The sequence below is a fragment of the Apteryx mantelli genome, chromosome Z (genome assembly GCF_036417845.1).
Source record: "Apteryx mantelli isolate bAptMan1 chromosome Z, bAptMan1.hap1, whole genome shotgun sequence".
NCBI classification, from domain to species: domain Eukaryota; kingdom Metazoa; phylum Chordata; class Aves; order Apterygiformes; family Apterygidae; genus Apteryx; species Apteryx mantelli.
Genome location: NC_090020.1, coordinates 62,143,425 through 62,169,373, shown reverse-complemented (window position 1 = coordinate 62,169,373; position 25,949 = coordinate 62,143,425). Strand labels below are relative to the sequence as shown.

At 45.2% G+C, this 25,949-nt stretch overlaps 1 protein-coding gene across 2 annotated transcripts in view; it reads left to right on the top strand.

Annotated features, from left to right (window-relative positions):
• Nucleotides 1–2,491: 2,491 nt before the first annotated feature.
• The window catches only part of SERINC5 (serine incorporator 5), a 46,296-nt gene continuing 22,838 nt past the window's right edge, over nucleotides 2,492–25,949 (top strand). For both annotated transcript variants that reach the window (XM_067316253.1, XM_067316251.1), the window contains exons 1-4: nucleotides 2,492–2,532; nucleotides 15,616–15,783; nucleotides 23,093–23,271; nucleotides 23,569–23,651. In XM_067316253.1, coding sequence (XP_067172354.1) covers nucleotides 2,506–2,532; nucleotides 15,616–15,783; nucleotides 23,093–23,271; nucleotides 23,569–23,651 — 457 coding nt within the window. In that variant the 5' untranslated portion in view covers nucleotides 2,492–2,505. The remainder of the gene's footprint in view (nucleotides 2,533–15,615; nucleotides 15,784–23,092; nucleotides 23,272–23,568; nucleotides 23,652–25,949) is intronic.

Sequence of the window (25,949 nt, the reverse complement as noted above, 5' to 3'; positions counted from 1 at the left end):
GATTAGGCACCAGATGTAAGCTGCTAAATAAACATATATCACTGGGATGCTGCATTGAGACTGAGATGACATAGGTTTGAATCCTGTCATTAATCTGGACAAGGCTTGGTCTCCTGTCCCAGCTCTCGTTAGTTCATCTGACTTTTCTTTTTGTGTTTGGTCTGGAACACAGCTGGGCCCTGATTGCTGAGATCATGAAGGGTGATTCAGTTAGTAAAACACTGCACTGCATGAAGGGAGTTTTCTCACTTATAACCTCTTGATATGCTGGGTAACCTCTTGACATGGGGTACAGCCGCTTGTATTCTTCTGCTATACCATAAGTCACCTTTCCTAGGCTCTCCTTGCAAAAAAGTTGACTGCAACAATTTTATTTTTAAATAAAACCTCAGATTCTCCTTCATGTTTTGAGTTGATTTTACAGATGTGGAAATTAAGCAAAGCCTGACCAGTCAGCTTGCTCGTGGTTGTACCAGAAGTCTGGAACAGAAATAGGAAATGAACATAGTTTTGCTGACTTCTCATTATTCTGTGATGTTTGCATTCCTGTGTCTTAACCACATGCTTCAAGAACCTGACTAGGTTTCAAAGTGAAAAGATATCAGTGGTTTTCCACTGCCTGTTTGCTGGCCATACTGCTTTCCCTCATGTCGTTCAGTTTTTTTTCTACCCCTGTCTTTGGGTCTTGACTTAGCCTCACCTGAGGTCATGGCTGCTGCTGCTCCTCCCTTCTGGGATCCCTGCAAGTTGGTGTCCTTTGCAGCTAAATAATCTGACAGTTAGAATTAATCAGTGGTAAATACCCTGTCTCTGTGAGTATATGCAGATGTTGGAAAACAATTAAAAATAAAGCACACGTTTCTTATAAACTCTACCCTTATAGTAACTGTGGGTTCTTCAGTTCCCAGCAGAACACCGAATTATGTGATACTGATTCATCATATGATCTGCAAACACGTTTTTCCTCCTAAAGCATCAAATTTCTATGTTTGTTTGTGTATACAAAGGAAAAGGAAGGAGTTTTATGCAGTAAATCCTGAAATCCATACTAATTCCTTTCTGGTACGTGTAACTACACATGTGAATCTATATGCAGTAGATACTATAGCATATATACGAACACAGAGGCAACAAAGCAGACAAGGAGGGAGCCTTTCCACAAAAAGCCTTATTTATGCTATTGGTTGCTTTGTTTGCAACAGCAGAGAAGTCATCCTATAAATCATGCTGGAAGCTGAGAAATCCTCAGGTACTGCCTATTACTGTAGATTTGATTCCTATAAATTGTTGCTGGACAAAATATTTCAGAAACAATGAGGTAGATCTCAGAGCTCCTCTTTGGAAGCACAGCCCTCAAGCCATCGCTTGAATGAACATGACTTTTACATTAAGGTGCGAGCAGTCTGAGGGCATAGGAAAGCAGTTTGAATTTGAGCTGTAGAGTTTGGTTCATTGCAGTATTAAATTTATATTTGTAGAGTTCTGAGGGCCAGCTATGTAGTTACACAGTCTCTTAAGATCCCTATGTTTATATACCTTCAGTGAGTTCATTAAATTGTAACGACTAAAACCAGGCTTTTGAGAGTGCATCCTAACAAACAAATGAGCTTGGTCTCCCCAACAGTTAGGACAGGGTAGCAGCGCTAGTTCTGTACTAATTTGATCTAAATGTTGCAGCTCTAAATGGAGTTGTTACTTCTGTTAGCTTGGGCAAGCAAAATAAAAAACAGTTTAAAGATACTGTATCGACTGCTACGTAAGGCAGACAGGCTGGCCTGTTTTGCTGCAGTACCATTTCATGCAGACTGTGCTGCGAGCAGCAGCACCCGGCAGGCGGGCGGGCGGGCTGGGCTCCGGGGTCAAAAGATCCGAATCTGCCACACGAGCTGCCTGCGATTTCAAACACGCACCTCAGCCTGGACTGAATTTAATATGCTCCCCCGGGAGCAGGGGAAACCCGCATTTTGGGAGGCGGCAGCCTGCTGCGTCAGGGGCGGCCCCGTCCAAGAGAGCGGCGGTGCCGAAACAACCAAAGGCGCCCGCTTGGCCGAGCCGGGGTACCGAGGTGCCGGGGTACCGCGACAGCCGCCAGGCGGGAGCGGGCTCGGGGCGCTGCTGCCGCCGCCGCCGCCGCAGCTGCTCCCGCGGAGCGGCCCGCGCGTCCGGCCTCCCGAGCAAGCGGCTCCCCGGCCGCCGCCGCCGCGGCGCGGGCTGACGACAGCGGAAGCCCCGCGCAGGGGCCGGGCCCGGCCTGGGGGCGGCGGAGGCGGCGCCGCCCCGCCCGCGGCGGCGGTAGTGCCCCGCGCGCTGCCGAGCCGGGCCGGCACAGCCCTGCCCCGCCCGGCACGACACAGCCCGGCCCGGCCCGGCCCTGCCCTGCCCTGCCCTGCCCGCATGGGGCGGCCGCCGCCGGGCGCCGCACCGCTGTGAGGGAGGGAGCGAACGAGCGAGCCCGCGCCGCGCCGGACCGGACCGGACCGGACCGCGCCGCGCCGCGCCGCCGGCATGTCGGCGCCCTGCTGCGCCGGGCAGGTAGGGCGCGGGGGGGCGCGGGGGGGCGCGGCGCGGGCAGGCGGCGCCCCGGGCCGGGTCAGCGCGGCAGGTGCGGCCGGGCCGCGCGGGGCCGCGGCGGGAGGCGGCGCCGCCGCCGGGGGCCGCGGAGGTCTGCGCCGCCGCGCCGCTTGCCGCCCCTTCGGGACGGCGGTAGGGGCGGCGCGGGGCGCGCTGCCGGGCGCCGTAACCTCCCGGAGCAGCAGCGGCAGCTGTCGGGGGGGGGCTGGCTCGCACGGAGGTGTCTGCTCTGGGTGCCGACGGCGGTGTTGGTGGTGCCCAGGGAAAAGCTCGCTTTCCTCCTTTTGCGAAGCGCCCTGCGCAGGTGGCCCCTGAAGTGCGGGGCGCGGGTGTTTGAGCGCGATGGGCGCTTATGCCGCCTGCCCTCTGGACGCCGGTGCTTACGGTGAAGCGTTGTTATGCTTTGAAGGCCTGTAGCAGGGCAGTGCGATGTGAATGAAGAAACGGGTATGGAGGAAAAAGCCTTTCCGATAGACCTGCAATACAAAGAATAATCCCTGAAGGGGAAACAGAAGCAAATTGCCTGACACACACCAAGCTAAAAGAGGGGTTATATGATTGCGTTGGTACCTGTTGGTGGGGAAATGAGACCCCATAATACAGAGAGGTGGAATAGCCTTACTTCTGCCTACCAGCTCCTGGCTGCCTGGCGCCACCCGGGCTCTGGTGCTGGTCAGGCCCTTTCATAAGCTCACGTAAATTTGGCTTGTGGAAAGGTTCAGCGAGTGCTGGTGCTGGCGGGGGAAGCAAGTGATGAAGCAAGGCGCGTGGTGAGGGAGGCAGCGCAGGGCGGTGTGGGACCTCCGCCTTTCGGCATCCAAGAGGGGGTAAATCCCTTCGCTGCATCTTATGGAAATACTCTTTTTCTTTACTGTGCCAGTTGTGATGGGTGAGCGGTGTGGCACCGGGTAAAGGTGATCTCTCAGGGTCCCATCCAGACCTGTTTCGTCGCTGCACCCCACGGATGGACTTGCGTTCTTGCCAGCGGCCTGCCCGGCCTGTTGCTAGACTGCATCATCTCCCCAGGCGCTTCATTCTTGTGCTTCACTTTCCCAAATCTCTGCTTCTGCAACAGAAACCTGTTGCTACCTGTCCTGCCTGCTACGGACCAGCCAGAGAGCTTATTCTTGCTGTTTTACATGTTTAAAGACCTGAACAGCCCTAACTGTGTTGGTGTTCCCTCGCTGGTCGCTCTGCCCACCCTCAGCTTGCGATTATTCTCTTATTTTTGTGTGCACCATCTGGAAAAAGCTCAGATCTTTCTTGAAACGTGAAATCCCAGGCTAGGTTTGCGCCTCCAGCTGCGGTTTTCTCAGCGCTCAGCGGCCGGGAGGATTTCTGTGCATGCCCCGTGCCGCGCTCCCGTGCACGCTCCTCTGCACCTAATCAAACAGCTGTCGATGGTCACGGGTGAAAGCAGTAACAGTGCTGGCTAATATTCCTGTTAGAGGAGGGGGTCTCCTTGGCTGCTTCTTCACATGTATTTTGGCAGCATGTGAAACAAGTTTTAGACCAGCTCAATCTGTTCCATAGTGTGCAAATGACAGCAGTGCTGTTGGTAGGTGCTGTTCGGTAGTGGGTCATGGCTGTTCATGGCACCTTAACTGCTTTTATGCTGAGACTCATGGTGAATGATGTCATTTTAGTGTGACCAAATCTTGAAGCATTTTAAAAACTACTGCTACTATCCTATGTAGTAGTATCTATAGTAATGTTTCATTGATACTGATATGTCACTTAAGAAGTCTGAAAATAAACTAAACTCCATGGTGGTGTTGGAGTCTAAGCAAAAGCCCTGAAGCAGATGCAGTCATAGTGCCAAAATTATGCAATACCCTGGGGAAATGCATTCTGCTGGTTCAAGCATTGTTTTTTGATGTAAGATATATCTATGCCAAATATGGCATATTGCTGGAGTTATACCAGCAAACTCTTACTGCGGATGACCTATCTCTGTGCCAAGATAACTGACATAAACCGTGTTTCAGTAGTGTGCAATGGGACTTTTTTTTAAGGAAGAATGATCTTTGCATTCATACGTAGATGAATCTCAACCCTTGATGGGGTGAGGTTGTTTGTTCAATATGATTTCTTCTAATATACACACACACAAAAAAAGGGATAGAATTTCCTCCTTCTCTGTCAAACCAACTCCCTCAAATGTTTTATAGGTAGTGTTAATCAAGCTAGAAAAACAAGAAAAAATTTGGCCTCTCTTTAAATCTTCTCCAGACTATGAAGTTAATCCTGCCTTCAGATATGGAGAAGATGTGCTTGAGAGAGGATGAACTTTATAAAATGAGTCCTGACAAATACTGGTGTTGTATCCCTCCTTTTTCCCTAAAAAATACTAGTTTAACTGGTTTGGTATCCCATGTTTTTTGGTATGAAGTGCTTTTGCCCTGCATATCTCTGCCTGCCTTTGTTTCTGTAGCTCTGCTTTCTGAGAACTTGCTGAGAATTTTGGTGTTGTCCTTGCGAGTTGTAAAAGTGCAGTTATCATACTTGGATGTCTGTGGCTGATACCAAAGTGATGCCGTGAGTTAATGACTTGGCTATCCATTTTCCCCATTCTTAATGCCAGCAAATTTTCCTGGTGAGAAGTAGACGAGTTATTATTTTTGTTTTCAGGTCAAACCATGCTAAACATCCACTCGATGATGGCTATCTGAATAAATGCATTCAGATTTCTCAGAAAAAAATTCCTGTTGTTAAAGGATACAGTGGCAAGCTGCCAGACTTGAGTGTATTTCAGTTCTGCTGATTTTGCACTTGAAAATTATTAGAAATAATCTTAATTAACATTACTATGCAACTTGCATCCTTGCCAAGTAGACCCTGGGAGCTTGCTCTCAAAATACTTGGCCATTTATAAACTTTAGTTTCTGCAACTGGTTCGCGTCGGGCAATATCCAAACTTACTTTAAAGAGAATTGCGATATTTAGGTTTCTCTGCTGTAACAAACTTGCTACATATTTCTTCTTTTTCTGATCTTTCTTTGGTAGACTCTTTTTCAGAATGTAGTGAGGGTATAGTCTAGTTTGGGCCTCCACAATAGGAGTTTGCTTTTGATTACATAAAAACATCTGCTTAAATTGACAGGAAACAGGATTTTACATTTGGCTTTTCTTCTGTAGTTATTCTCATGAGAATAAAGTTGAGATCATGGTTAAGAAAAGCAGCTGTTGCGGAAAATCTTTATTACAATGAATGTTTTTTCCAGAGTTAAATAAATGTAATTTAAATATTTAACATTTAGGTTTTAGGTGGCAATGTGTTGTAGCCGAGTTGTTCATGAAGATGTGTTTTCCAATTAGAACTGATAATAATTAACATCTAGAAACAGTCCAAAGCTAATTTTGTAGGCCTGGCAAATCTCGAGTGCTTTCTTTAATACTACTCAGCACTTAGAAATCTTTTCATGTGATAAATTCAGTAAGATGTGCCACAAGTAGATACGTACCACAGTTTTTTATTTTATACCCAGACCTCTAACTCTGAGAGTTTAAAGAAAATAAAAAAAGCTTTATTTAAAGTTATGGCTTAGGCCAGTCTTATGACTTTGGGGGCTCATGGCTTTTGGGGCAAGGGGAAGAAGCAGGGGCTTCAGAGGGGCGCTTTTCCCTCCGTCCTGCCCTCATGCTCTCCCCGTCTCCCTGCACCGTGCCGTGGCAGGATGGGCCGCGGCCCTGGTGCCGGTGGCCTTCCTGCGGCAGAGGGCTTGGGTTGCTGCACCTCACCTGAACCGATCCGTTTGGGGGGGGGGGGGGGGAGTGAGATTAGTTATGGGTTTTAACCACTGTCGCAGCTGTCTTTCCATACCCCTCTGTGCCCCCACCTGTGTCAGTCATGATTTAAGATGAAACTGGTTATCTGAGGTCTGATTTGGAATATCGTTGTGTCCTAAGGGCTCTTAAATACACTTAGGAAAAACAGGGTGGGAAGGGACTTTTTTCCCAGTTTGCAAAAACGTAGAGGTTTTATTTTACAACAAATGGTTGTCTGAGCAATTTAATTAGCAAAGTCTGGTTTTCTACAGCTTTGTGTGTTGAGGTTGGTATCTTATGTCGATTCCTTTTCTAATCATGACCTTATGTTGCAGCTTTTTCTTCATTTAGGGTTAAGAGATCATTTTCCTCTGCTAACCCGCTTGCCTGTGTTCATGGAAATTGTAAGAATTTAATATTTTTGAGGCCCCTATCTCTTTATCATATTTGGAAAAAAATTGCTGATGTATACACAAGCCACTGGAAAGGGAGGTGAAAGCAACCAGCTGACAGTGAGATCTCCTAAGTGCTGTATCATTTGACACTTGCTGTTAGGTTGATTTCTAAGTAATCCTGTCTTTGGAAGACACAAGAGGCAGAAGATACTCTTTCGCATGCCTGTTGCTGCGTAATTTTTCAGCCTTTATTCTCGTGTCCCGCAGTGATTGTCACTTGGTTGCACTGCGGTTTTAAAGAGCCAGCTGAAACACCCAACACTCCACAGCCACAGAGCGAAGGCTGTGTAAGGGCAGGACCTTATCTTTAACGGCAAGGGAGTACTTCTCTGGGAGTGGATTAAAATCCTGTGTCTGCTTTTTCGCAAGTGGAGGTGTCCTAGGGTGGCCTTTTTCATCGCTGAGGCTGGCAGTAGAAGTGTGTGCTCGTAGCTGCCAGTGCAAGACATACTTGTGCAAGGGGAGTAATCGAATGAGAGCGTTAGCTGCGACTGCAGCGTGAGCTGAAGGTCTCGCCTGGAGCTGGTGGCCTCTGTTGTCCAAAACGCACCCTGGGGTCAAACAATGTTCTCAGCAGGGCCCTGGGAAGACCCTTCGACTTCAGGTTACTTCCGAGGATCTTCTTGTATCTGAATTAATGGCACTTCTGTTTCTTTCCCAGCTCTATGGGACTGTAATACAGTTTGACATGTCAAGTGCCTGGCTTCCTAGATTTTGGGGGCCTGATGGACTATTCTGACTACTGTACTTAGTTTGACCTGCTGTGTTGTTCAGGTCACCCAAGGAACAGGCTTCAGTGCTAGCATTGAGAGTATTCTTGTTTTTTAAGGATATCCTTGAATTGAGTGCCTTCGTAGGAAATTGCCCTCTCTTGTGGGGCAATTATTTAAAATAAAATCATTGAATCTCTGCTATTTTGAATGCATGCTATTGCGTCTGTTCTCCCAACAGGCTTAAAGCCTTTTCCTGTTTAAAGTGCTAGTAGGTGGTGTCTGAAGGTTGTTACGCTACAGCGTGAGGTTATTGGAGTGACAGAACCGGCAAGCGCTTTCGGGGTTGTACTGTTTACAGTGACAGTTGTTGTGGGAAGTTGGCTCCGTGTTTGTTTTGCAGAGAGTCCCGACACGCCTAGTAATCTTGTTATCGAGACAGTTAGTCATAACTATACTAGGGCTGATCTTTGCAGTTAGTAATGCTCAGATTTTTAAATATATAGAAGAGCTCACAGTCTGAAAATGGCAAGTTTTACGTTTCTCTTTCTGCACAGTAAAACTGATCCAAAATGTATCATCTGTTAAACTAAATTTAAACAGGATCTGTTGTTAACTTTTTCTGAAAAGTCCTAACTTGCATGTTTTTCCCTTTTTTATTAAAGCTTGGCAGAATAGCGTTTCAGAAATATTATTCAAGATATTTCTTGAGTAGTCATTGTAATGCTATTTAACAACTCTAAACAGGAAAAAAAAAGCAATAGGAAGTCATAAACAGGTTCCATTTTGAATCTATCAAGCTGGAAATGTGTGTGAAGTTGGCTGTGGTGACACTGGAAGGTCTTTAGCAAAGCCTTGGGCAATTAAAGGGATTTGTTTTGTTTTAATATGATGTGGCAAGAAAGAGTTAACCTTTCATTCCAGTTTGCTGGCTTTGTCAGTTTGTATGAAGGTGTTAATATCTTTCCTCCCCTTGAAGTCTGCTTGAACTCAGTACCAAAAATACCTTTTAAAGACAAAACATCTTTGCAAAATGGCTTCAAGCTGTCAGTTTGTTCAAAACTGAAGCAGCTGTTCCAGCTGCATGGTTTTAAATCAATATATATGGAGATTTTGTTTTAACTGCTTCCTCACTCCTATGTTTTATGGATTTAAGCAGTTATCTTCCTTTAACAACATGTTCTAGGTTCTTTCCATCCCTGGTGATGCACCATGTTGCTTCATTATATCGTTCTGCCTCTAGAGTGCTGGTCTTGAGCATCAGAGCTAAACTGGAGAAAATCTGCTAATTGGATGGAAGTGATGGCCTTAAATTGTCAGACTTTGCTATTGCTGGCTTGTCTTTCATCTTCCAGTTGCTCTTAGCTTAGTAGCTTCTTTGCCATGAAAGGCAAAGAGATGTGCCTGCAGTATTAGCTGGAACCACCTGCAGATACGAAAATTGTGAGATACAAAATGACAGGACAGCAGACAGGAACCTGAAGTTGCTGGAGGAAGTGTCTTACAGCCTTCAAATGAGAGAATTGGGCTGAACAGTTTGAGCTCCTTGTTTGATGAACAGGAAGAAAACACCAGATATTTAAAAGGCTCTCTAAGGTAGCAAAGAAAGCCTCAGCAAGAACCACTGCCTGAAAACTGTAGCAGACAAATTTCAAAGGTTTTTTTGTTTGTTTGTTTTTGGTTTTTTGCTATTTTTAGTGATAAATGTAATTAACCACTAGGAGGGACAGACTGAGTATTTCATACTGCTGTCAAATCCAGACAGACTGTACTGAGCCCAATAACTTAGGGAGTAGCTGTACTACTGGGAACTGGGTGATGTGAAACACTGTGATACTGGGATCAGTGTCAGACTAAAGAATTGTCTTGAAGTTTCCAAAATCATCAGGAGAGGAGCACTCTTTAATTTAGAAATTTCAGTGTCATGTTTTGTTTTTTCTAATGCTGAGCTGAGTCACCACTTAGTAATGTTTGAGCATAAAGACAAAAGATCCTCATCCGCAGTTCAGTCAAGGGCTTAATTTCTGCTCTGCCAGAGTTTGACAGTAGCTTGCCTGTGTTTTCACTCCCAGTGTAGCTGTCCTAGAAGCTACTTTCTCGTTTAGGTTTTGAACTACTTCCTACTATATGGTAGTTTTGCCCCATTGTGCCGTACACATACCCTTCATTTTAGAAATTCAACTTAGAGCACGTTAGCCTCGCTGGAAAGGAGTGTTCAGGCAATGCTTGTGCTGGCGTGACTTTTCTCTGAAGTCAGTTTTAATTTTTCACAGTTCTCAGTGTGAGGTGTACTCCTAAAAATAGGTTGCCAGTTAATTAACTGGTATGCCGGTCACAAAATCTCTTGGCTTAGGCCACGTGATCGGTCTGAATATTAAAGAAGTATTGAAAAGACAGCTAAGACTGATAAAAGACAAAATAAAGTTTCTTCAGTGAATTTAGTTACTTCGTAGGGACAAGCAAACCATTCTGCAGTCATGCAGGTGATTGAAGAAGCTTTTGCAAAGCCTGTGCGCATAGGAGCAGGGGGGTTCAGTAACAGCCTGATCCCAGATCCTAGCGCTTGGGACCCCTGGCCTCGGGCACCTCTCGTTTCTGTGAAGCAGTGCACTAACAGGGTAATTTGCTTGCTTGATGTTTCTTCCTGAAATAAAAGGTCCAAGTGTTGGAGCGTAACCACTTCCGGAGATTAGCTGTGCAGGGCATGCTGCCTTGCTCTCTCAGCCTGCTTTGATGCTTCATGTTGCTGTGAGAGTTGTTTGGGCATTTTTGGTAAACTTTGCTTTTAACAGATCACTGACCCCATTATTTGCAAACCTTATGGCCTGGCTAATGCTGGTAGTCAAGTAGTCGAACAATTTATGAAAAACTAAGCCCTCATGAAAAGAAGCTTCAGCAAGGCACATTCCTTTGCTCTATGAAATGTCCAGAAGGCATGTAATCTTTCTGTCTACACTGTCTGGGCAGTAATTTAGAAGGAAAGAGATGAAGCACTGTTAAGTCTTCATTTCATGTAAGCATGCACTTTTTTTATTTAATCTGCTATTCTTCACTTTGATTTTTACCATTTCTGCTTAAGTCTCCCAAAAGGAAGAGTGCTTCACTGTGACAAGTTTGATACTTTCCTATGGTTTGTGTATATTAAAAATACCATAAGCTATTTTGGCCAGCGATCCTGAAACTCCTGTACTGAGATACACTTTGTTTTAATGGACTTTCTTTTAATGGCTACACAAAATATTTTCAATGACGCTTGAGATTTTTTTTGGAAATGTCTCTGGAAAATACCTTCCTAAAATGTCGCTGTCTCTATAAAAGCAGTAGGCAGGACATATCCACTTTACAGCTCAATCTTGTATGTAAATAATTATGTGCATGCTTAACATTACTGTTGTATCTAGTTCTGCTGATTTATCAGCTTGGATTGTAGACTTGCAAAAACTTACACATGGCAGATGTTGAGTATATGGTGATGTACTATTCATTGTAGGGAAGGGGCAGCTCACACGCAAGGTGCTAAACCTGCTTTTACCCTGTTTTGTTAACCTGCGTAACGTTTTTTTAGCCTTAGGTGTGCCCAGGCTGAAATAGGACAGGAGTGTGCAGATATATCCAGGGCTGCCTATACTTGGAAAAAGGGTTAGCCCTGACTAGGGCTGTTGTGTAGTCTGTACTGCACTGTTTCTAGTTTCTGGTCTTCACTGTGTGGGTGTAAAATGGCCGTTCCCCCGGTCTGACAGGGACCTTCTGCGCTCTTCTCAAATGAAGCAATAGAAAAATACCGTTGCAACGTGTCCGTCCAGAGGAGCTGAATTGGTTGGGTCTAAGTGTGTGGGACTGACCTTTGCTGTCCCCTCGGTTCACATGGTAGAACTAGTTCTGTCATTGCATAGCAAATATCATCAGGTGACTGAGAAGGACTGTTCATTTTCCTTCCCCCCCCCTTTTTTTAACCCAGCTGATTTCTTTATTTGGTTACCCCCAGCAGCAGAAACAGCTCTTATAACTGCTAGTGAGATGCTGGTGCAAGGGTAAGAGCAAGTGGCTGGCAGAGGAGAAAGGCTGGGGAGAGCCAGTGGCTCTTAAGCCAATCCTGCCACCAAAAGAAACGGATGTGAAACTGTACATTGAATAAGGTTTTTTTTTTTAAACAAAAAAGTTTCCACCGCTGCTTTCCACAGCCAGTACTGTGAAGCCAGTGTGTCAGATCAACCATTATCCAGCCAGTTCAAATCACTGAACTCTCTGCAAGTATATTGGATACTCCAATTTCAGAATTTCCAATATGCTAGCATTGCACTCTCTTTGAGCTCCTAAAGGGTAGCAGTGAGCAGAGCAGATAACCAGGCTGTGTTGTGAAGGCCTGACTGCTCGGTAGATTAGCACGATGGGGGAGGTTGGTTATAAATATTTGTGGAAAGCACAAATATTTATGTAGTCCTTGTAATTATTGTCAGACACTGATGCTTGTCCACAAACAAAGAGGAGATGTAAGACTGGAGAGGGAATTGGGATGGCCGTGCATACTCCTGCTTACTGCTAACTTGTGGGACTCTTTGGACCAGAAAGAGTTTAAGCCAGAATCTCCTGCAGATGTGACGAACTTCTGCCAGAGCAGCCTGACTTTCTGTTGTGGTGGTGCTGGGCTCTTGGGAACCCAGGACTCCCAGGGATCACATCTTGGGATGGAGAGCTTGGCTCCCAGCTCTGTAGGTGCGGACCAGGATTCTCAAGACCTGCCTGTTTGTAGAAGTTTTGGATCTTCGGTTCTCTGGTTTTTGTTCTGAAAACTATGAAGCATGTTTTGTTCTTCAGGACTCATCCTCTGGAGGAGCTTTTGTTGCTCTGAAACAGGATGCAAGTTATTGTTTGTTTTTCCCCCAGAATTTGTGCTGGGGGGTGAGTTTTCAGCTTTTGACTAGGTCTGGCAAAAAATAGTGTTCCAGAGAAATTAGAAGTGATCCATAACTATATTTTCCCTGCAGACTTGTTTAATGATCAGCTAAATAACATGTAAAAGGTTTGTGACATTACTTGCTTCTTCACAGCCTGTTTTTCAACATGTTAAGAGATTTCTCAGTGGCTTGCACTTCTGCACCTGTAGGTCCTGAGTCCCTGGGCAGGGCAGCTGATCTTACAGTGGTGGGAAGAAAGAGGTGAGGTGAGTTGGGCCATGCCCATAGTAAGGCATGTGGAATTAGAGAGACTCCACAGTGTAGTTGCCCTTTAAGGGCAACCTCTCTAACAGTTTGCTGTGGAGGTGGACTTGAGCTCTGTCATCCAAAGGTAACGTCTTTGAAACCTCTCAGGCCAGTAATGTGCTGCCAGCATCTTACTTCTTGACACAGAGACTGTTTTCATTTACGTTTGGATAACACCCATTTCACTGTGGTCCACTCTGGAATGTTGCTGCTCATAGCCAGAGTTTTTAAAAAAAAAAAAATTTTTTTTTTTTTAAGAGAGAGAGGCTTGAGGCTGCGGCACAATAACCTAACCAACTTTCTAGAGTTTCTATGGCTATTCAGAATGCTTAAAGGAGTGCCTATGAAATAAGGTGGTTGCACTGGTATTTTTCACAAATACTGCCAACTTGCAACTTACATGGCAGCTATTAGAAGCTATCATTAAAGTCTCTGTAAATAATGTGGTACAAAGTATAAATGAGTTATGTTCTATTTAAGTATTTGTTGCTTTAAATAGCAGCCCCAGAGACCCAGGACTGGAATAGCAGACACATTGTTGGACATGAATGAGGTTTCACTGGCAGAGCTGTGTGGCACCTGGCTTAGGAAAATGTTGTTCCCCTCTCACTCTTACAAATGCCAAAGCTGCATACCTTTTTAATTCTTTATGACAGTTTTTAACCTTATGGTGAATATAGCCAGCACTTGAAGTTCAACCTGGATAGTTTGAACCTTCAAGTTGATACAGATTGAAAAGAGCTCTAGTACTTGTCTTTTCTTTTTTTTACATAATTCTTAAGTGGATGGCTTATACTTATCTGATACATTTTTGGTTTGAAATACTACTATTCCATTTGTTTGCTGAATCAGTAACTTGCCATAGCTTCATTATTTCTTTGTCTAGTAGTTGATGCTGTAAACATTAACTTAATTTCAGTACATATCAAAATTAAAATATCCATTCAGCCCCATCGCCTTCTGTTTCAGAAGTACACTTGCATGATGTGTTTAGGCACATAGTGCTTTTTATTCTAACTTAGTGCCAATGTGAGCCCTTTCTGTTTATTCACCACAATTTGAACTTTGTGCATTTGGGTTTTTTTTTGTTTGCAGCAGCAGTTTTAGCAGTTGCTTGCTTTGAGGCTGGTCTCTCCTCTGGTGTGAGATTCGGTGGTGAGTTGAGAGTGCTGTAGAGCAGGAGTTGAGTTGGACCATCCCCATTTTATTTGTTGTAAAAGCTGAGCAGCCATCAGTAGATGAGACCTCGCTTCATTCGATATACCCGTTGTGTGGGGCTGAAGGCAGGAAGCCTGGGCTTGGGTGTTGCAACTGATAATAACTGCAAGGAAATAATAAGCTGCAAGTCCTTCCAAGACAATTCTTCAAAATCATTTAGGGCTCTTTGACCAACCAGTGTATATGTGAGAGTCTGTGGAGTTGTATCAGATACGCATGTCTGCAAACAAACTCATCAAACCGTTGCCTTTTTCTCCAGGCTGGACAGTCTTCGATATTGAAAGAGGAAGTGTCTTAGGAGGAAAATAGTATGAGATGGTTTAGTGTCTAAAGATGCATACAAGCAAGTGAAGTTTGTCAAGGCAGCTTAAATGTGGCTTTTGCTGATTAGAACGTATCCCTCGGTGAAAAAACAAGTGCATTTTGAAACCCGTGGCAAGGGCTAAGAAATGCCAGCCGTCGTGTACAGCTACTTGCTGGGCAGCAGCGGGGTTTCCTGAACATCTGGGCAGAGCTGCGGTTCTGTCCCTGCGTCGCCTCGCAGGGCTGAGGAAACACGGGGCAAAGCGGCCTCAGCGGCTCTTGGCGCACCGTGTGCCCCGGCCCCGGCAGCGTCCCGCTGCTGTGCCAGGCACTGGCCACAGGTGGCCCCTGCGGAGGGGAGCGGTGATGAGCGGCGCTAGGGCTGCGGGAGGTGGCATCCCACCAGCACACGTGCTCAGCTGTCTCCTCTGGTCACCACTGCTTGCTCAGCAGAGGCAGCTTCGTGTGGCTCCTTTTGCAAGGAAGGGCCTGGCCAGGGACACTGCTGCTTTACATGAGGGGCTTGTATGTGTGTACACAAGCTTCTTTTTGTATATTTTATATATATATGTGTGTGTGTGTGTGTATACATATACACACACACACATATATATTTGATCTTCACATTCATCTCTCTCTTGCTTTGTTTGCAGTAAGCTAGAACGAAAATATATTTCCATGTTCTTCCTCTACTGCCCAAGATTTAGGACTATCAGTGTTTTTGTTGTGGTTGTTTGTTATGCAGCCTTGAGCACAACTATCCCAAAGTGTGGCTTAAGCAGCTTCCCACCTTTAATTTGCTCAGTCTTTAGTAGCACAGAAAGTTTGTGGCAAAAAGAAGTGTGCTCCTGTATGTACGTACCGCACCTTGAAAAGTACAGTATGACTTTGATGAATTGAAAATGTGTCTATACAGCTTGTTGTGAAGCAAAACCCCTCTCCAGCTTGTTTCAGAAACAAAGTCATTTTGTCCCTATGCTAAAAGCAAACATCTGCAGTCTGTGTCCTTCTTGCACAGATTTGTTTATTCACCGTGGAGGCGGGAGAGTATATTACAGGAAAGCGAGTTTGTTCACTGTTCTGTTGGGCAAAACATACCAGGACCATAAACTGCATAGAGATATCAGAAAATAGGATTAAGAAATCAGGAGCAGTTCATACTTGCCTTCATTCTTAGTGTGTGGGAAAACTAGAAATTGATATGTTTAAACCTGGCGACTTTTGATGAACAAGACAATCTGTTTGCACTTCAATACTGATCAGATGGGAGGAGATGACTTAAGAAGTCCTGGAGTTTCATAGGAAGTCTCCCAGCTTTCCTGTCTGACTTAGGCAATAGAAAGCTAGCAGTGATGATGGAATGACATGTATTTTTGTCTTGCTTTCCAGCTGGCCTGCTGCTGTGGTACTGCTGCTTGTTCCTTGTGCTGCAAATGCTGCCCCAAGATAAAGCAGTCAACAAGTACCCGCTTCATGTATGCGCTTTACTTCATCCTGGTAACTATCATCTGTTGCATCATGATGTCAACAACAGTAGCTAACGAAATGAAAGTGCACGTAAGTAAGAGAGACAAATCCACTATTACTCCCGAAGAGGAATGGGGCTCTTTCTAGGTCTCTTCATGTACATGGTCAATCCCTCCAGTGTTTCCTCTGGGGACTGTTCTGCATGATCAAGAGGTAGTCGATTCCCTCCACCCCATCACTTTGAAACCCAGAGGGGACAAGTTTCTGTGTTCTGCCTCCTCCTGTCAATTGCTCACCCTTCAAGTGTATTTCACAACAGGAAGAGTCAAGGATCATAGGACTAGTGGCCTTCTTCCTCTTTTGTTGCGTAGAAACCCATTGCAATAAACCCAGCCCACATTGGCTGGGCAGGTGGTTTCACTAGAGTCTGTTACAGGATATGCTACAGTAGAAGAATTTTTTTTTTTTTTGGTAAACCTTTTCAGATGAGAAACTTGTCAGGAACCTCAGTGTGGGTTTTAAAGGAGATGTTTTGTCCTTTGGGCTCTGTCAGACAGAACACAGAAAGTAATAGCAGAGGAAAAGGAAGGAACAGCCTAATCCTAGCTAGCAAAGGCATCTCTGGCATGGGATTCCTCACAAGTTCACTCTAACGTTGCATTTGTCTCTGGTAACTAGTTTAGTAGCAGAAAAAATCAAGTTAAAAAGATTAACTCTTCAAGTGCTGCATAGTTTTAATTCTGTGTTCTTGGTGTTATGTGACAGACTACCACAATGCACAATGCTGAATCCTTTACAAAGGGTTTCTTAAGTGTGTGTGAATCATCATATTCCCATGGCCTCTAACCACAGCAGATGCAGTTCAGATCTAATTGTCTTTTTAATTAAAAAGCTTCAAAAGAATGAAGGGAGCTGTGGCTAAAACTAGACTTTAAAATCAAATTTCTTTCAGAGTCTTAGTATAGCTTTCCTGAGCTAAATGTTCACCAGCCTATCTGAGGCCACACACTAGAGCTGTTGTTCCATGTCTTTTGGTTTGTTTTTTTAAGCCACCCAAGTCAGTCTCAGTAGTACAAATTCTCTCTCACCCTCTGCAAACTACAGGAAAAAATGTCTGTTTTTAAGGAGAGGGAAAAATGGTTGGATTTAACTTTTAAAAGTTAAGTAGTGTAGGACTGAAACTTAGTTTCTGCATCAAATGTGGCATGAGGCCTGCTGTGTGATTGTGACCCAGCTTGCCCTGGAGGTTCAGAAGGCCTCAGTCGCTGCAGGCATCTCGTTGTTCGGTGTTATTCCCCGCAGAGGGAGCGCCAGCAGGATCACAGTTGAGACTGCTTCCTGGTTTAACCAGTTGCTGGTCCCATCGAGTCTCTGTTTACCCTACGTGCTTGTCTCTGTTATCTGTGAAGCCCTTCCCTCCGGGTCCAGCTGAATTCACCCTGTGGATGCAACACAGATGAGCTGACTGGCTCATGTCAGGGCTAGCTTGAGGGTTTCTGTGCTCCACTCTCGGTGACCTTTCCTGATGGCTGCTAGTCATCAGAAGTTGATGGTAGCCCTGTAAGAATGCCCAAACAGACATGATGTTTATCCGTCACCTGTGACTTTAAAACTTCTTAACCTGTGCATGCTGAAACTGCTTGCCAGGAATTACTTTGACTTACTAGATGCTTCGACTGGCAATAAAGTGAACAATCCAAGGAACTGAAGTGTGTGGAAGACAAATTACATGCTCGTATCCAAATTTCATACAGTCATTTTCCACCGGTAGTAGGGTTTTAATGCAGTTTGTATCCCTAACAAAAAAGAATATGTTTTATCCAAACAGAAGAGTGTTTCAGAGTCATTAAGTAGCCTTCAACAACATGCTTTTCAGTATTGCCGAATTTCTTTTCCAGTTCTTATTGTTGAAAGCTCAGCCGTAGGAAGAAATGGCACAAAGAGCAGCTGTTAGTGTGAAGTGGAAGGAAAATTGCCCTCTTAATTTAGAGCATTTGATGGCTTTGAATGGGAAATGGAGCATCTGAAAGTAGGCTTTCTTTATCTGCTCTCTAATTTAATAATTATGTTCTGGGCTGTTTAAAGTTCAAAGACTCCTGAAGCTAATTGAGCCCAGTTGTAGTAGAGCGCACCTTCAAAGTATCTATCCAGATCGGGAAGCTGAGACTGGTTAATGATGAAATGTGTTTTGAAAGTGCTGGGCACTTATTGATTCCATTGCTTTGGGCCAAATCGTGGAGTGCTCCTAGCTCCTGAAACCAGACTGTAAGCAAAAGCTTTGCATGATGCTTCTAGGGCCTCACCCTCTCTTTGTTGAGAAGGGACAGTTTTAATTAATTTTAATTAGAATTTTTTAAATATTAAAATTAACGCTAAAAATTGAAAAACAAATATTTTAATGCAGTCCTTTACTGAGCCAGAGTCTTGGCGTAGAACCTTTACCAGTCTCCTTTACCAGTGTAGAGATCGAATAATCATCCTAATGTTATGTGAAAGGAATCTAACCCTTGCAAATGAGTTTCTTTGTTTTGTTGATTGGCTATAAATTCCCAAGTCTGAAGTAGTTCTAAAAGTATTTATTGTAGCATTAGACTTTTGAGATTATTTTGGGAGTAAGCCATAGCAAGTATACATCTCTTTTGGACAGCTTAAAGAGAGACTTTTAAAGAAGTTTTGCAGTATTCGGCCACCAACTGTCCCACAAGTCTGGGACAGTTTTTCAGTTCCTTTGCAGGTGCCAGTCCAGAGCGAGGGCCCCAATCTAAGCAATTCCACGTCCTCACCAAACTTGGCAGGGAGATGAAACCTTGCGTCAATGGGAGGGCACAGTACCTATAACGTATTTGGTTACGGTATCAAAACCTTGGTTCCTAATCTAGCTGGCAGCATTTTGAGGGCCTGGTACTGTGTGGTGAGCCTTAAAAATTGAAGAAAGAAAGGACACTGTCTTTTTGGAGAGGTTTTTCTATGTTCTTTTCAGTCTTCTTCCCTCTCCCCTGAGCTGCTCCTGTGTATATAGGACACCATGGGAGAGAGGTCTGGAGGGTTAAGTTATGAAAAATATTGAAAGAAGTGAAGGTATTTGTGTTTAATGTCTGGGGGAGAAGCAAGAAGCAGTGGAGGGATAGTAAGGGAAAGGATGATTTTGGCCAGGAGAAAGGTCTGAGTATTAGTGGGTGGAATAGATTTCAGAAGAGCAAGGTTGTGTCTCAAGGAAAAAGATGGGATACAACATCAGTCAAGACAAGGAAACAAAGCAGGACCCAACCTGAAGAAGGACTTCTATGCCTAGGTCCATATGTATTTCCAGTTATGCTAGTTCATTGAAGAACAGGTATTGCTTTACCCTCAAACATTCTGTTGAACAGAAACCTTGTGTTTCACAGGCTTTGAAAGGATAATTGGGGGAAAAAGAGGGGGAAAAGAGAATTGTTTTGGTCTGTCAAAATAGTGTTTTGATTTTTTTTTTTAATAAAAGGTGTTTCAAAACTAGTGGTTTTATCCTGAAAGTATCAATGTCTCAACTAAACAGTGAAAGAAAATCAGAAAGAGGTATTCAGGAGAATAAACCCCAGTGAAACCAGTCCACTTGTGTCAAAGCATTTCTGTTTTAGAGGGTTATGTGTTCAGGTAGAGCATGCTTTCAGACTTTTTTCTGCAGCCAGGTTTAGGTCTTGATCCTTAACTGCATTACAGTGTGTTTAAAACACAAATTTGCCAGAATTTTTTTTTTTTTTTTTTTAATGAAGCTGCCCATTGCCTGTTTCTGGTAAGAATTCAGCTACATATGCAAAATGGCGTGTGTTTTGATCAGATGAGCTTTTGTCTTTCTATTCCCTTTCTTAGCTATTCAAGGCAGGTGGTTTTACCTGTTCTTCCTCTTTGTCCCTGCACCCGCGTACACATTTTCTTTTATGCTTTCCCCATCCTTTTCTATCACAAATTTCATTTGCCACGTTCTCCCTCTGTTTGATGAGGACATCCAGATTAAAGCAGTCTGGTTTGTTTGACGCTTTGGTCCTGTTCTGACACGTTTCTCCCCTGCTGTTCTCCGCGATGCTGTTTCTCGCAGCCCTGCGCTCGCAGGGGAGGGTGCCGGCGGCCCCGAGCTCGGCGGTGACTGGAGTCCCGGAGCCACGTGGCCGTGTTGGCTTGGAGCCGTGCGCCGTTATTTGGGGTGCCAGCGCGAGCAGTGAGGGCAAAGCAAGTTCAGGACAGTCTGTACCTGCTCGTGTGGACCCAGCCTTTGCAACGAAGGGCTTTGCGCTTGGGAGATTGCTGATTTGCCCTGATAACGCCGTTGCTAACACAGCTGCAGAGGCGTTAATGTCCTGCAAGCAGACACAGTTCCTGGGTAAGACTGCTTTGTCTCCAGCTCGGAGGCCAAAGAATTTAGATTATGTTGCTTTTAAAAACATAAAGGTAAATATTTCACTGTATCGAGCTTGCCGAAGTAACTAATCCATGAGTTTATGAGTGGGCAGAAGGCCCCAGCAGAGGGAGAGCGTAGCAGCCCCTGTGCTGGGCAGGCTGCGAGGCGGCCGGCGCGGTTGGGGCTGGCCCGACGGCTGCACGGGGGTGGCCGAGCACGGCGAGGGCTGGCGCGGGGCAGCATGCCGGACTCGGCCTGCGGGGCTCGCGTCTGTGGCAGCGATGGAGGCTTTCGGCCGCTTTCTGCAGGGCCCCAGTGCTCCTTCCTCCCAGCTGAAGCAGCCAGGCAAAGCGTTTCCTCTCGGGCTGGGAGGGTGCGCAGCCTTACAGCCTGTCCCAAATTACCTCTCCAAACCAGAACGTAGAGTTTTGAAAAGTCACTTTTGTCTTTTTTGACTTGCAGTGATTGAGAGCCCGCATAAGCCTTGATAAATCGTTTCCAGCAGCAGATGACCCTCCGGTTAAAGCATGACCTTTTCCTTACAGCAGCCCTTTGTGCCCGGCCTTGTGCTCACGTTTATTATCTGCCAGGGCCCCCAAGGGCTTGCTTTTCTTCTTGTTTCGTTACTTCAGGATCACTGGTCTCCAAAAGGGGCGTTCAATCCCACAGAACCACATGGCCATCATTTATGAGTACGTAAGGGTTGTGCGTGCTACATGATGGCTGAGCTCTTTGTTTGTGTAGGCACAAACAGCTATTGTTCTTGTGAACCGATCTATTTTCTGTCAGCCTAATCTGTAAGGAAATTACTACAAAATGGAAAAAAGTATAAAGGGTCAAAAAATCCCTTCAAGATCTCAGAAACCTACACAACTAAAGAAGTTACAGTTTACCATTTACAGCTACCTGGAGATCTGTTTTTAATTAGCTAGTTGATTAATCAAGTTCCATGATATTTTTTGTTTTCTTCTTTAAGTCCCATAATCAAAATGCTGTTTGGTACCAAGTTCAGGTCTTACAGAAATCCATCTGCTTACAAACAAACATCTGATCTTCTCAGAAATGTTGTTTAGTTCAATATGACGTGCCTTTTAAATCTGTGTTGATTGATGGCAATTATGAGCAAAGAATTGAAAAGAATTAATAAACTAATCGCCCAGTTGCTCTCACTGGCATTTCTGGGGCATTGATAATTTTTTTTCATTTTTTCCAGTCAATCCATTTACTCTTTCTGATTGCTGGTATGTTTGCACAGTCTGACATCTCCCTTGTGTTTCAAGTCTGAGGAAAGGCATTGCCAATGGTCCAGACGGTTTCTCAGGAGCTCTCTAAAAATTCTTGGATGCAAGTTAGTCAGACCCACTCACTTACTGTGCAGCTTAAGCAGTGCTACTAATCCTTGAGTTACTTCTAGAAGAGTATCTCAGCATGGCACAACTTGAATCATTTTTCTAATATGACATAGCTGCATTGAAACCTTCTGCTTTTTATCTTCCCATCTGGTTCTAGCCCACCTAGGACCAGCCCCCTATCATAGTTCAGTTTTTCTCTGTTTCTGTACACTTAGCAAGCAAACATTTTAGCTCTGTGTTGTCACGAGCTGCTAAAATACTTACTCTGTGGGGGTAACTGCTGAAAAGGTCGTTGGACTTCTGACTGGCTTTGGTTGTTAGCCATCAATGGGAAGTGTGTGTATTATGCTAAAGGAAGCATGCTGTCTTGAGCCTTGCAGCTGGGAGCCCGCAGTTTACTTGTTTATTCCTTGCTTCCTGCATCGTGGATGGCTTTCCACCCAGCGGGGAGCTCTGTCTCGCCACTTGCTCTGCAGTCCTGCTTGTGCTTTCCCGTTCCTGTTTTTATGGATTTACCTGTCTGCTGAAAGAAATGAAGGCTGGTATTTTTTTCCCTTCTTTCTTGTAAATATTCATAGATGGTGTTGCCCACAATCTTTGTATTTTTTTCATATGTGAAATCTGCCCTGGCTGAATGCTTTCTGAAATCTTGATTCCATCTCCCTGAACCATTTACTTGTACAGTGTTTTGTCCTGGCATGCACTGTCTTCTGTCTCCTTTGGTTACCTGTGCAGGTAACCATGATGAATATTAAAGGTTTTGATGTGTTGCTCTGCTAGTCTCACCAGCTTCAGCTGAGGTGTTTTAGCATACAGAGAGGCCTTTATTTCATTGAAATGACCGGTGGCTTTCTAATTAAATGCTTCTATTTCTGAGCAGCTGAACAGCTCCCTGACTGTGCAGGAAGGGGGGGCTCGACCAACACAAGGACGCCGCACATGAGGGGATCCTGGGCACAGAAACCTGCTTTTTGAATGTTCAGTGTCACGTCCATGTGGTGAAACTGAGGCCAAAATGTGCAGCTGTTTGCTTTCCTCTTACACCAAGGGCAAGGCCTCAAAGGCAAATATTTAATGAATCAAGGAAAAGGTGGAATTTTCCTACCTCTCTGCTAATTTAAAAAAATCAGGGCAACTGGCCCAACGCCCTTTCCGAAGTTGTGATGGAGGGGAGGCGAATTGCTGCTGCTGTGCTGTTTGGGTGTGCTTCAGTGTACGTTTTTGTTGATGGCAACAGGAGCCAGAGCTTCCCGCCCTGCACCCCCTTCCCCGGCCCCTGGTGCTGATAAAGCTGCCAGCACAGCTCTGTGGAAACAGGATGGTTGGCAAGATCAAAGCGTTTTGTTGTGAAGCACGTGAGGAAGGAGCCGATTCCCGGGGCAGTAACGGGCAGGGGTGGCTTACACCAGCGGAGCCGAAGGAAAGGTGGGGGGGCTTGTACCCCAGAGCATGTGAAAGGAGTTGGCAGCTGAGGCTCTGGAAAACTCCAGGCACTTGTGTTTTACATAGTGTTGTGTCCCTTGAACCATTAAATCTGGACTGAGGGGTAGTGACAGTGAAAGGTGTCAGTGTTAAATGAAGCCAGTGATGAATCGGTGGTGCAAAGGCTTATGTAGGCTTGGTTACGGGAGCCCTGTGTGTGCTCTAATGGCTTGTAACTTGCTGTGCTTTTCAGATCCCTTTCTACGAGCAGCTGTGCCAGGGCATTCAGGCGGGAGAGATGTGCGAGAAGCTGGTGGGGTACTCCGCCGTGTACAAAGTCTGTTTTGGAATGGCCTGTTTCTTCTTTCTCTTCTTCTTGTTCACTATCAAAATAAACAACAGCAAGAGCTGCCGAGCGTACATTCATAATGGGTAAGGATTTGTTTGCTTGATGAATTTCCATGCCTCTTTCTAGATTGGTTTTGCCTGTTTTCCAGTTGGGTATAGTAGTAGGTTGGGGGAAGAAAAGAGGAGTTGATTTTACTGTCAGATACTGTCATACTGTCAGATGTAATGCAGTCAAGTACGAATGAACTTAAATGACAATCAGCCAACACAGCTTGATTCTCCCTTACTTAACAGCTGGGCTTACATAGAGATTTCTTATGGTACTTGAGTTGTTAATTGCTATTATAACCAAATGATTTTTCTCTTTTTTTCCTCATTCAGATTCTGGTTTATTAAGCTTATACTTCTGGCAGCAATGTGCTCAGGAGCCTTCTTCATTCCTGATCAGGACACTTTTCTCAACGGTACAACCTTCTTATTTTGTTATGGTGTGCTTCTCTGTACTGCTTTGTGAGTGCTTATAGATCCTAAAGGTCTGAACAGCATAAGCGTTGCTGTATTTCTGTAAAAAAAGCCAGGTTTTTTGTGACCAAGAGGAGGCCAAATGGATGAGTAAAATACTGTGCTGGGCTGTCTCTCAAATTCTTTAAGAAGCAGAGAGCTGTAATGATGCAGAAGGCCTTGGCTGCTGAACGCGGAGGCCCGCATGCGTCTGGCTTGCCGGGCCAGCCCTGTCACGGTGCAGCTGCTGGGGGCTGTGCTGTGCAGTGACGAAGCGTGCTGTGCTCCAGGGGGGCACGGGGACCGGCAGGGCACCCGCGCTGCCTGTCCTCCAAGCTGCAGAGACACAAAAGAACTTGGGGCTCAGTTAGCTTCCGAGCAGGTAGCATAAATCTAACGACGTGAAATTAGACTTCTTGTGGAGTGTTGTAAACCCACCGTTGAGAATCCTGTGCCTGAAGCATTTCCAGTTTCGGAAGACAGGCTGGCCCCAGTCAGCTCCAGTGATGCGGGCCAGCCGCTCTGACGGTGTTCTCTTAAGTGGGCTGATATTAAATATCAGCTCTGGAGGAGACTTCGCACAGGCCTCTTGGGGGTTAGGGGCAAAAATCCTGATGATACCAACATGAGTCGGTTGTGGGCAGGTGAAAGGATCTGTAATCCAGCAGCGAAGCTGCCTCTGCAGGGAAGACGCCGCCTGAGGCAATTCCAGCTGTGCTGCCTGTGTAGCGCAGCAGAGGGAAGGGACCGTGTGGTCAGGGTCGCCGCTGCAGCTTCCCTGAGCGAGGAGAGCCCTGTTGTCTTGCGGACCTTTGGGCTGAGGTTTCCTGTTGTAAATAGGAAATGTCAGAATTTGTTTTGGAGGATGCTAGTTTCCGTAATCTCTTCTGCTGCAAGGCTCCTGCCGTTTTACCTCAGCTCCACACTCCTCAGGAGGCTTCTGGGACTCTTTATTCACTGCTACGGCCAAGGTGGGGAGAAAAACCTGCTGCACCACCAGAGCTCCCTGCTTTTATACAGCCTGTTAAATTTTTGCCTTAGTTGCTTTCGACTCCTCTGTGAGTAGGAAAACTAATGGAGCCTGGCTTGGAGCCTGTTTCTTCTGCGTGGGTTTTCCTGATGGCTGATAGCTCCGCTGCTCCTTGGGGCTCCCTCAGCCAGGGCAGGCCACGGTTCGGGTCGTCAGCTGCCTGCTTCTACAAAAACCTGCTGGACCTGTACGTTTTTGACACCCATCCCCTCTTTTAAAACTGCTCAGGGTATTTAAAAAGTGGAAGAGGAGGGAGTAACATGAGGTGAAGTGAAGGGCTGCTTATCCCTATTCCTTTTTCCCACTAAGTTATGAGTTGGCCGTATGTTCTTGTCCTTAATGTCTGCTCACTGGTTGGATTAGAAAGATGTAATGGTTTAACGCATTGCACTCGCAGGTAACAGAGATTCCCTCTCATCTTCCCAAGCAACCCTTTGCATGGCAAAAAATGGTCAAGAATCTAGGTGCCTAGGGAAGGAGGGAATGGAGCTTTTGGGGCTGGTCAGAGAACTGCTGTTCTCTGTATCTTCACACTAGGTAGACTGTAGCTGAGAAACAATTTTCCTTCCCCAAGTTAGTTCTTGACTTTTCTCTGTAAAGCAGTGTTCTGTACGTGCTGCTAGGCTGTCCTCCAGGAAGCCCCTGAATGTAAGATTCACAGAGGGTTGCAGGGTTTTATTTTCCCTTTTTTTTTCCCTCCTGCCAAGAAACTTCCAGTGTCTTTTTTTTTTTTCTCCCTACCAAAGAACATTCTGGGAGCATTCTCCTCTCTGTTTGCCTATTTTTTCTAAAAATAAAAAATTCCCCCTGCCATGATTCTCACACTCAGCAGTTTGTTAATCATGGAGGGAGGGATATTTTGTGCCCATACTAGGCTTGCATGGGCTCTAGTGTTAAATCCACACTAGTGATGTTAACCTTATCTACCATGGCTTTGTAAAACATCCTGAAGTATCCTGCCTGTGGCTGTGTGAGATGCTTACAGAGAACCTGGCTGTTTAATTACTCACTCCATTAGTGGTCTGCTGGTTCCTATTGTGCCTCTCCCAAACACACATGCACATCCTGTTCCCTGCCTCTCTTTTTTTTTTTTTTTTTTTTTTTTTTAAGAGCAGCATGCTCATTCAATGAATACAATAGATTTTGCAAAACAAGAAAAATGTCATTTTTGCCTGCTTTCAGTCAAACAATGAACTTATGGTGCAGTCAAAAAAAATCTCTACATCTTCTG